This window comes from Nyctereutes procyonoides, unplaced genomic scaffold, assembly GCF_905146905.1.
Source record: "Nyctereutes procyonoides isolate TBG_1078 unplaced genomic scaffold, NYPRO_anot_genome, whole genome shotgun sequence".
Taxonomy (NCBI): Eukaryota; Metazoa; Chordata; class Mammalia; order Carnivora; family Canidae; genus Nyctereutes; species Nyctereutes procyonoides.
In genome coordinates this window covers 2,687,026-2,699,215 of record NW_026575151.1, presented here as the reverse complement: position 1 = coordinate 2,699,215, position 12,190 = coordinate 2,687,026, and the positions used below count along the sequence as shown (strand labels likewise).

Below are 12,190 nucleotides of genomic sequence, written 5' to 3'. Positions count from 1 at the left end.
CTCACTTCTCAGAAAGGAAAGTTCTCTGTATCTGAGGGGTGAAACAGTGCTTGATTTATACCTCTTGGTGTTTTGTAAGGTGACACCTGATATGTATGGCCTCATCTTCAGGGGGGCCATGAATTTTTAAGGGAATTAAAAAAATAACATAGAAAGTAAATGGACATCTATAAACCTACCTTAAGGGGTTATTTTTCACTCTTGTTTCTTGAGATGGTGCCATGATTTATTCAGCTTCTACAGATACATAATTGAACCCCCATTATCTATAGGTTCAAGGTTTTTTTGCACAAGCACAACAAATGCCTCCTAGAATTCAGCTCCAGGAAAAAATAAATTCTCCTTGTGAACTAGCATGCTTTTTGGGGGGTGGGGGTGGGGAAGGGGGGGCATGCTTTATCAGATAGAGAAGAATTATATTAAACCGTTGTTTCCCATTTTGGCTTTAATTTCCAGGAAATCTAGAGCTAAATTTAATGTTCAAGTACTGTAATTGTAATAACTGAGGGTTTTATTTCTCATTCCTCTTTTTTGGCTTCTAACTTTCTTCCGTGTGGGTTTTAATGATAACCTTGCTTTTATCTTTTACTTTATTCTCTGATTTTTTTTTGAAGTAGAATATATATGTCACAGGTACCTATTCATGTGTATCTTCACTGCTCACTTTTCCTCAAACTATACTTACCCAAATTTTCCCTTTAATTTTTCCCTTTAATTTTTCATTGTAAAGTAAGGCAGCACTGAAACCAACATTTTTAAAAAAGATTTATTTATTTTAAAGATTTTATTTATTTGATAGAGACAGATCACAAACAAGAGGAGGGGCAAAAGGAGAGGGAGAAGCAGACTCCTCAAAGGGCAGGGAGCCTGATGTGGGGCTCTACCCCAGGACTCTGGGATCATGATCTGGGCCTAAGGTAGACACTTAACCAACTGAGCTTTGCAGGCATCCCTGTTTGTTTATTTTAGAGAAAAGGGGGAGAGCGAGAAAGAGAAAAAGTGATTGGAATGGGGGGATGGGTAGAGGGAGAGAGAGCCTTAAACAAACTGTAGGGAGCCCAACGTGGGGCTCAATCTCACAACCCTGAGATCACTACCTGAGCTGAAACCAATAGTCTCAGATGCTTAGCCAATTGCATCACCTAGGTGCCCCTGAAACCAGTAATTATATAGGTTACCTTCTCACTTGCAACATTTTTGACAAAGGTTGTTTGGAAAGTAGTCTCATCATTTTTGTTTTCTTTATCCCCTACTTTTGCAGTTAGGATCTTCTGAGAAAGAAATATCTCTAAGGAAACACACTTTATACTGCTAGAATTGAGCAATTTTTGTGAACCAGCAAGGAAGATTAATAATAAACAGGTTATCTTGATTAAGCTTTTGTTTTATCTTCTCCTGGTATTTCTGAAATCCTTTGGTATGATGAGTCATAAAAACAACAAATGACTTAGAAAATACGGCCTTAGCATTTTCTCTAAGAGTATATGTGATTTGTTTTATAGTTATTTCAAAAGCAAATGCAATAATATAGTTTGTCTTCTATATATGTCAAATGCTACTCTTAGGTTTTGTGGTGTGTTAGTATACTACTTGTGAAATATCTTATTTAGGATGATGGCAGTAGAGTACCAGATAAGTGATTTTAATTAATTAATTAATTAATTTATTTATTTATTTTTTTGTGATTTTAATTTAATGAACCCTTTCACTCTCCCTCCCTTCTCAGCCAACATCACTTTCATATCACTTTCCTTTCATGGAAATACATAAAAATGAATGGTTAATGCAAGCAAACAGATGAGTATTTTCATTTGGAAATCATACAGAAAGCAAACAGAAGGTTGTCCTGGACTGAGGAGGGGCACAGGTCTTGACATAGTGGAGACTTAGAGTTTGTCCCCCTTCTTTTCTCCTCTCTTTGGAGCTCCAGCTACATCATGTGTACTGCTGGGACCTCAGTTTCCTTGTCGGTAAAATGAAGGCCCTGGCCTAATAGATGATCTCTAGGGTCTGATCTAGCTCCTACTCTCTGGTGCTGATCCAGATACTTTCCTCCTCCTCATGGTTCCTGTTCTTCTCTTATAACAACAATGTATGAAGATTGCCAGAGGTCCTAACACAAATCTTTCTGATGGGCAATAGAAGCAGTAAATAGTTACCTAACAGAAAAAAAAATCAATCATAGGGGATATTGTTTGGTTCTCTGGTGGAAATATTAAGAGTGGAAGTGTTTTAATGAAGGGGAGCTGTAATTCCTGCAGCTGATGTGGGGTAAGAAGACAGCAGATAGACACTACTAGAAGCTAGGAAATGGTCACACACAGGATCCAGACAGGGCACTGTGCCCTCATGTCCTCATGGGCATTTGGAAGCAGCTCACATTTTCTACTTAAAGTGGCCTGGCCTGGACAGCCTCCTGGGGAAGTCAGTGCAGCACTCGGGGGCATGACCTCAGTGTAGCATTGCAGTGATGTTGGTACAATGAGTGGCAGCACTCATTCATTCATTCACTCATTCATGCAACAGATATCCACTTAGCCTCAGATACTTTTCTAGGCACTGGGGATTCCATATGACTAAGAGTTCTTGCTCAAAAGGGAGAAGATAATTATATAATTAAAATGTCTGCTGTGAGTCCTATAGCAGACAAATGAAGAGGAGTAGACAGAGGAAAGATTGCAAAAAGCCTTGAGGTGGGAACAGATTGGTGTATTAGAAAAGCACCAAGAGCCAGACCATGTGTGTGCCTAGAGCACAATGACCCAGGTAGAGAGGGAGGGAGGAGCAAGAGCAGCCATGGCACCTAGAAGTGGAGCCTGAGGCAGGTGTGAGAAGTCACTGTTAGGGTGGGTAGTGAATTCATGACCTTGCAGGTAGCTCTGGCCAGCCTCCTTGACTGATGACCCCAATTCTCCCAAGGCCTAACTCCTTCTAGTAAGCTAGGCATTTAGGGAAGTATATAAATTCTTTCAGACCTTTGGCCAACCACTTAGGGCCTGAAAGAGTTTATGCACTTTCCAACTGCCTAATTTAATAGCTTGGGGCAGCCTTAGGCATTGAGAGTACAATGGACGTTTTCTGGGAATAATTGGTGACTAAAAAGTCATAGATACCATTGGGATTCTAAAGAAATTCTTGGAAAACAGAAGAGGGGAAGAATACTTTCAAACACCTGCATTAATTACATTTTCATATTGTAGCGGTATGATGATCCCATTCCTTAAAGGGGATAGTCAAATACATGAAACAGCAGGGAACTCTCTTTGGTGCAGTATTGAAATTCTTTAAAAATTAGACTTAATTAAAAGTTGTGATGCTTTTCATTTATGGAGTACTTTCTATGACCCTTATCTAAACTCTTTACATAAATTGCCCTCATTCCACTTAGGAAAATAAGTGGTCTTGGTTCGCCTCTCCCTGAGCACAGCTGTTCAGAGGGCCCAGGCATGTGAGACTGCCAGGGCTGGTAAGGATCGCAGTTCAGATTCCAGTCTGGGCCTCTGGCTCCAATGTAGCTACTCTTTCCATTCCGTTTCAGGACAGAATTCTTCCTTTGTGCTAAACAAAGCAGAAGGATAGTCAGTAGACAGGGGCATGTCTTTACCTTTAGCAGAAATTAGTTAAGAAAGCCAGCATCACTTACTTGGCTTGCTACTGTGCCAGATCATTTGTCTGTCCTGGGGTGATAGCCACCCAGATAGCAGCCGTGGGGAAAGGCAAGGAGAAAAGGTACAGTGTCTGGCATTCGAAATACTTGCTAGAGATCCCTCTCTGGTTGTTCAAGGATCAGACGGCGTTTCTGTGGTAATGGGCAGGTTGGTCTGCACTTTGAAAAGAATGCAGTGTTATAATACACAGTGTTGTACACCTGAAGTAATTCAGCACAGTCTCCGGCCACCAGCTTGCTGGAGTTGTCTGTCATTCTTTAAGCCAGTTTCCCAGGCAAGTTGGACACATATGGGAATGGATTTCTTGCTCTTAGATTAGATGAGCCAAGGGGCCGACACTGTGCATTGTCAGCCATCAGCCTGATCCACTCATTTTGGACCTCAGTTTTCTCCTCGGGAAAAACGAAGAGATTGATATTAATGATCTCCAGTTACATTTTAGCTCTTTACCAAAGTGGGTGCGTGCATACGTGTGTGTGTGTGTGTGTGTGTGTGTGTGTATGTGTATGCATGCACACACATGCACATATTTGTGATTAGACACATTTAATCTGACATTGTTTTCTGCCAGTTTTTTTTAGCAAAGCAGACTATAGGTCATAAATGTGCTTAGAAAAGAATTCATGTCAAGATAAATGTATTAATTTGTAAGACAGAGAAATCTTGCCTCCATGAAAATAGTGAATAGAAGTAAAAACTTGTTACTGGAAAGGGAAGGTAATTTCTTAAGGTCCTTTCCTCAAAAAAAAAAAAAAAAAAAAAAAAAAAGTTCGTATGTCCTAATAGTGTTTATCAGGGGAGGGTCAAATCCATTAAAACTCTCCCAAGTGGAACAAGTGACCTGAATTACTTGTTTGCTTAAGTCAAACAGGAAAGTTCTTCTTCCTTTGAACTTAAATAATTCCAGGAAATTCAATAAAGAAGCTGAGGAGAAAAAGAAAGCATTGAGTAGAGACTCCGTGGTCACAGTTACATAAGCTCTGTTAATACCTATTACTCTTTATATGCTTTATAATATTCAGTGTTAAGACTGTTCATGTTCTGTATTCTCGTTTTTTTCTTCTTTGAACTGATCTCTGTTTTGTGAGTTGGAGATTGTCAGCCCTAGAACATAGCCCTTTAAGTAGGAGTCTTTTTTTTTTTTTAAATAAAATAACTTTTATGATTTCTCTTTTTATTTACTACCAATCCACTCTATGTTTAGTATAAAATATTAACTTACTTAGCTGTAAATGTTCTATTTATAATTTACTTTTTCTTCCCTTTCCAAATCTCTTTCCAGGAAATGACCCATTCATGGCCACCTCCTTTGACAGCAATACACACGCCTAGTACTGCTGAGCCCTCCAAATTTCCTTTTCCCACAAAGGTAATTCCTTACAAGTCCAGCAGGCATTGTATCCACACCAGTGCAAAGTCTGAAGTATTCCTGGGAGCTAGATGGATCTAGCACTCACTGATGAAATCTCTGCAGATTAGGTTAAAATTGCAACTAATTTAGCTTCTGAAGTGCTTCATAATGTTTTCAAACACTTCACTCTCCAAACTATGTCAGTAAGAATGTCTTATATTTGTATGAGGGTTCTATAGCTTATGAAAGCATTCAGCACTTTTCAGTAAATTCTCTCATGTGAGATTTTTTACTTAGACATGGGAAAACAGAAGTACAGGAAAAGTAGGAGAGGTAGAGGTCTGCTTCCTCATTTGGAATTTAGATACATGCGTAACACATAAATCTTATACTTCTCATGCCTACTAATTTTTATAAAGTCTGATGTGATCATTTGTATTAGTGCTGGTTTTAATAACAGGCGAATCAGTTGCTAACTTGGATGTTTCCATTGAAGTATTTGTGAACAATGCATTTTAAACACTGCCATTTTCCTTTGCTCATTTGTACTTTTGGATAACCTTCAGAGTATAGAAATAGCACCTTCAGATCTGTGTTCTGTCCAGCTTGGTATACAGGCAGATTGTTAATATAGCTATTCCTTTCCATGGTATTATTTTCATACTCAAACCAGAATTTGGTTACATATTTTCTCATGATAGGATGTTTGTTTGTTTGTTTTTTTAAATGTTCATTATTACTGGTTTTAAGGTAAAACATTAGACTTTGAATCAGTCAGTCTTTGCTTAGCGCCACAGGAAAAATAAATTCTAGGATAGAATAGAAGAAGAAATAAGAAGAAATAAAAACCCATTTTACATATGTAAAAATTAGATTTATCAGTATTCATTAGACTTAGCAGTGATGTAGCCTTAGATTTATAACCCTTAATATTTTAATAACTAGAGATTTTTTTCTTTCTAGGATTCTCAGCACATTAGTTCTGTGACCCAAAATCAAAGTAAGTGGAACTGATTATTGCATTGGAGAATAAAGCATGGTTTTTATTGTTGTAATATGAAAAAACAGTGAAAAATAGCCCAGCACAGATGAGATGCTTCCTATGTTGAAAGAGTAGGAATGGAGTGTAAACCTAAAACTTCTTTAAGTGAAGTTTCAGATTGTTAGGAAGAGCTAATGAAGATGTCTTAGTAAAATACTTGGCAAATAAAATGTGTCATAATTGTAACAAATACAATTCCCTGACATATGTACATATCTCAAATGTGACTCTCAAAGCATTGTAACCCAGGAATAGTATATAAAACAGATTGGGATATTTTGTGTGGTTCGTGTGTGTGTGTGTGTGTGTTTCCCTCACAAAAGTAAGAAATTTGTGTGAGGAATAGAGTACATAAGGTTCTTTAGTTTTTCTCAGTGTGTTTGTCCTGCAGTTCTTGTTTGGTCCCTCTTTATGGATTGTAAATAGTTGAGAATTCAGAGGGAAACAGAAGTAAGCTAACTGGATCCAGCTTTTCTCTTCATTGATAACCCCTTGGTTCAATAAATTTGTTTGTGTTCTGGCTATGTACAAGGCATTTCAAACCTTATAAAAATGACTAGGGTATTTGCAGTCATTTAGTTTATGAATATATGGTGAGGTGTCCAAGTTATGAAGTATTAGTCTTCAAAAAAATAGGACAACCGAAGTAGGGTTTGTCTGTATTTTGGGAGAAGGTTGCACATAGATACTCCTTGGAGGTGACTCTTCCTCACCTCTCCCCACCCCATTCCTTTTCCTCATTCATATTTTTCCCCTTTATTTTTCCACAGTTAATAAATTGCAGTATGTGAGGAGAGTAGGAAAGATGAGGAAATCAAGAAACAAATACACTTTCCTTTAGAGCAGGGGTGGACCCACTGTAGCCTGAGAGTCCCATCTGTTCTGCAGCTAGTTGTTGTAAAGAAGGTTTTATTAGGACACAGCCATGCCCATTCATTTATTATTATGCTACAAGGTACAGCATGCAAAGACTGAAATATTTACTATCTGACCTTTGTAGAAAAAGTTTCCCATCCTCTCCTCTCGATACTGAATAAGATCTTGCAAAGAGCTCAACTGAATTTCCCCCAAATGCAAAGAAATAAACCGAATCATCCTGCCACAGTATTTTATAAGTAGCAAGGTAAAATGAACATAAATTAATGGCTCCTTGGGGGGAGATTGGGAAATCTTTTTGATAGTTTCTTAGGGAGATTGGGAAATCTTTTTTTTTTTCTCAACATCTTGGCAGCCTATCCAAAGACAGATAAGCAGTGAAGTGGCACAAGTCTCGGATGGATCACCAACTCAGCTGTGGACAGGATTGCTGTATGCTCCTTTACCTCTTGCTCTCCCTGCTCCCCATTTGCTAGGTAGGGCTGCCCGTCAGGCAGATCACATCTCTTCAACTGGGTTGCTCACAGGTTTGGTGATTGCTCACTCCCGGTTTAGAAAGACCCTTTAATCCTTTAAATTGTTTGATTTCCTCTTTTAGCAAAATATGGTTGAAGATGAGCTAGTAGGTAAGCGCTTCCTTGGCTGAGGATGGATGGCACTCTCAGCCAGTGGAGTAGTGTGGGCTGATATCTCCTTGCCACGAGATGTTTTCAGACCCTGGCAGGTCTCCAGTAGGCCTTGGCTCCCCAGATATTTCATGCTGCTTGCCACTCTGTTGGTGTTCCGGGGAACTTTGTTTACTTTTGTGAGAGTTGGGGGCTCGTTTTATGCTAGAGAGTTCTGGTTGTACCTCAGATGAAGAGGGAGCTATCTTAAGGTTTTGGAGTCTGTAGAGAATGAAGTATGCCTGAAGATAACTGGAGCTTTGTGGCACTTAAAACACAGTGAAGAGTCCCTGTGAATGCTTAGGAGAGTGACTTTAGCCCCTCCAGTTTGTAATCCTACCTCTAGCTTTCTAGCCCCAAGGGGAAGCATTTACAAATATCGCATAAGAGCTGCTGCCACCATGAGGATGAAGTGATTCATTGCAAGGTCTCCACATGACATTTTGGGGAAATCTCATTCAATGCTGTTTAAAAGGCACCCATATTTCCATGCCATTTCAAGTTCTGTTTCAGGTCCCTACTATCTCATGCCTAAAGTAACTACCCACATGGTTTGTTGCCTCCACATTTAATATTTCCCCATTCCTTTCTAGGTTCTACCGGGTGGTACCACTAGATTAATCTTTCTGAGTAATCTCTTTATCCTGTCACACCCCCTTTGGTGGTGTCTCATTGCCTAACAGAGTTATAATTTACCATCCTGGCATTCAGCACCCTTTGAAGTCTGACCTTTACTCATCTTACCACGGTCTCCACACATTTTGTACCCCATCCTTCCCCTTTCCAAATCTGTGCTGTTTTAAATCCTTCCCTCTTCTGTGCCTATGCTCACACTGTCTCTTCTGCCTGAATGCCTTCCGCCTCCCCCACCCCCGGGCCAGCAGTCATTCTGTCAAAATCTCATCCATCCTTTGTGGCACAATTCATTTTGCTCTTTGTCTAACTTGCCCTCTTAGTCACTACCAATAGAGAGACTGTTCTTTAGATTAGACCGTTAATTTATTTGATTGATTTGTGTACATTGTAGATAGCTGTGTGCCTGTCACCTGTCCCTCAGGCAATTGTAAGCTCATTGAGGGTAGGGTTCAGTGCCTTGAACATCTTGTATCTGTACGGTAGTGTGAAGAAATGATTGGGGGCAGGTGTTAAATGATGGGGGGGGGGCAGTTGAGAGGAAGAGCATACTCGACCAAGGGCAGAAACATATAAAGGGACTGCTAACAATCACTGATGCGTAGGTAAGGGCAGACCGGGTAGGCGTGAGAGCAGCCCTGTCATTGCGTTTGCATGTGAGTCCACCACAACTGGATGTCAAGGAAAGTCAGTTCCCCAGCATGTAGGGAACTTATCAGCCAGGTGGTGGGGTATGCTGCAAGCAGTGCTCTTCTGTGTTTTTTTGCTCTGTTCAGGATATTCAATTCTGAGCAAGTCCTCTTTCTAGAGGTAATATGTTATTATGTAATGGTGAGATTGTACCAAGTGCAGTGTGTATGGCAAGCAGTATGGTTGATGGAGTTTATACTAAGTGTTTAGGTGAAGACGGGTGAGGGGGACAGCAAAAAAAAAAGAGGGGGGGACTTACAACTAGCAGACTCATGGGTATATCTCATTGTGCTGCTCTGATCATTTTCCTTCCCCCACAGAACAATATGGTACATCTTCAAAAACCCACACTAATTCTCAGCAGGGAACATCGTAAGTAAAATGCTTTTGTTTATTAAAAGTTTATAATGTAACATTGTAATTACCCATGTAAATCCATTGCTTAAAAAATTTTTTTTCCCCTACTGCTTTCAAGTAATGACTTGCATAAACTACCACTGGATTGTAAAAGGAAGTAATGCCCTACATTTATACTTGGATTAAGGTCTTCTGTTGAAGGTTCAGGTACTACAAGAGTTTGCTAAGGGGCTTTCTCAAAAGAAAGGCATTTGAGGCATTCTTTACATATTAACTGTGGAAAAAGAAATTTTAGCTTTGTAAATTTCAGTCTTAAATAGCTTTTGCGTTGGAAAACAAATTTTGGAGGATGTGTACAATTTATGATTTTTTTGCCACTTTTTTGGCCTGATTTTAACTAATAAAGAACAAATCCTGTTGCCCAGCTGTTCTTGATTAAGGGCAAGTTAAGTTCAGATACATTTGGGGGTTTTTGCAACACTTTACATAATAAAAATTTGGGTCCAAATCAGCATTTGGACCCGATTTGTCATTTCTTGATGGCATCAAAGTGATACTTCTTTCTTTTCATACAACTGCAAAGGGTTTTTAGGAACAAGGTGATACTCCAGTATCTAATCAGTGACAAGTCACTGATACTCCAGTACTCCCAGTCACTGGGAGCTGCCAGCCTCCCAGGATTTCAGATATATGCTCCAGCTTGGCTCTGGGCAGTGTTTGTTCCATGTATCTTGGAAGGGGTCATTGCTATGGGTTGAATATTTTTGAAAAGCTGTGTAGTCGAGGCAAAGAGGTTATATTATCTTTTCACCATGACTGAGTGTGGGACCTGAGTTAAATCACTGCCAAGTGCCAGCCCCTCGATGTCCTGTTCAATTCTCCATCGCAAAATAAGAGAAAAAGAACAATATAACAAGATTTTTTAAAACAGTAATTTATTGTAGTTTGAAGGATGGACTTTTTTGTACATGTAATAAAAATTATTTCATTTGTGGTACTGGCAGATGGTGAGATTTTTGCTTGTTTTTATTTTCCTTTACCAGAAAAAGAATTTTTTTTTAAAGCTATGTGCCTTTTCTTCCCTTTTTTCCCCTCTTTTTTTTTTCTTCCTTCCTTTTTAAATTTTACTGGCTGCTGAATTCTGGAGGTCTGGAATAAGGAGGAGGTTTGTTAAACTAATGGCTGGTAGAGAATAGAAACGTAGCTTGAGGGACCACAATTCTAATGATTCTGTGGAGGCTCTAACTTCCCCCAAGGCTTTACACCTTGTGATCTTTGTAATGATTGGTAGTAAAGTCCTTTAGACCGTGAAAGGTCCTTGTCAGTGTCTTTGGGGGCAGCTTGCATCCCCCTTGGCAATAAGAATAGAGCAGTGGTCTGTGGTCCCTACAGAGCAGTGTGTGGAGGCAGCAACACGAAGAGAAGGAACCCGCTGTGTCCTTAGGCCTGTGGGTAGAGGAAGAAAGGCAGCTGGATGTGAGGCAGGGCAAAGTTACACCCTCTTACACCCATTTTCATCAGCTTTCAGGCTCGAGTAGTTAGACCATTTTCTTTTTCTTTACTAAAGATTTTATTCATTTATTCATGAGAGACACAGAGAGGCAGAGACATAGGCAGAGGGAGAAGCAGGTTCCCTGCGGGACTCAATCTCAGGATCCCGGGATCACGATCTGAGCCAAAGGCAGATGCTCAACCACTGAGCCACCCAGGTACCACGGACTTGGACTGTTTTCTATGACAGTTTTGCTTCTCAGAGAGATAAGCAGTTCTCCTGCTGAGTTAAACCACAGAAATCAAAGGTGCCTGAAAGTGTGTGACAGGTATACTTGTATCTTCTGACATACGTAGCGCTTCCTGTACAAAACTATTCATTTGCCATATATAAAAGTATAGTTACCTAGAAAATAATATTTATTATGATCCTGATAGATTGAAGGAGGAGAGGAAAGCAAGGCCTCATGGAAGTGAAGAGGAAGGGAAGCATGACAGAGGAGAGAAAGTAGTACCAGGGCTCAGTAGATGATGAAAGTGGTGTGGTTGTGTTTATCCGGGGCTGGGGCTGCTGGTATTGATAAGTGCCAAAGCAACTCTGGGAAAAAGGAATCACTTTAGTGTTCCAATTAATTTGTAAAGTGCAATCGTTGTATCATATTTAGTATGTCACATCTGTTAGTGCTCACAGGTTAATTTAATCTAGTGTCAACATTAAGTTCTTTGACATTCAGTTAAACTATTTGAGAGGCAGAGTGCCAGAGAGGTGGTCTAATGCACTTTGTATGTCAGAGAAAAAAAATGTTCATTTCAGGGTCATGTGTACTATGGTTTTTAAAATCAATCTAGGTCTTTATGCTTTTATCTTTCAGTTGCTAGTACTTGGGAATCCTTAGATCTATTGTTTTCTGGACTGAGCTCCAGGTGACTTGGAGAGATTTCCAAAAATTGCTTCCATTTATCCATTCAGAGCATAAACCAGTGAACATGCTGTGTGTCTGGTGCTGCTTGAGGTACTTGGAAACAGGGGCCACTAAGAAAATTCTTATCTTCTATGTCTTGTAACTTAATGCTGGTGACATGTCATGCAAACTAGGTGATGTGTGGTGACAGGCTTCAGGAGCAATTCTTTTGGGTGGTGGTGATAATTTTGGGAGGGAGGTCATGAAAGATCTCTTAGATGAGGGGACATTTGATCTGGTGCCTGAATGATAAGAGAGGGAGGCAGAGAATTTCTGCCAAGGCTTAAGGGGCCTGATAGATTTTGCAGCAGGCCCTGAAGCCATTTGAAAACATTGGGGGAATAGTAATTCTTAACTGGAGTGACAACTTTGAAGTAAGTAGTTCTTTGCGTATGCAAAACATAGTTTTGGGGGAGCCTCTGGAGGTCCATTTTAGTCTCATATTTGATCATGAC

At 39.8% G+C, this 12,190-nt stretch overlaps 1 protein-coding gene across 9 annotated transcripts in view; it reads left to right on the top strand.

Annotated features, from left to right (window-relative positions):
* Positions 1-12,190, top strand: part of AFF1 (ALF transcription elongation factor 1) — a 234,061-nt gene that overhangs the window by 180,987 nt on the left and 40,884 nt on the right. For all 9 annotated transcript variants that reach the window (XM_055313044.1, XM_055313043.1, XM_055313041.1 and 6 more), the window contains 3 exons: positions 4,951-5,037; positions 5,983-6,019; positions 9,246-9,297. In XM_055313044.1, coding sequence (XP_055169019.1) covers positions 4,951-5,037; positions 5,983-6,019; positions 9,246-9,297 — 176 coding nt within the window. The remainder of the gene's footprint in view (positions 1-4,950; positions 5,038-5,982; positions 6,020-9,245; positions 9,298-12,190) is intronic.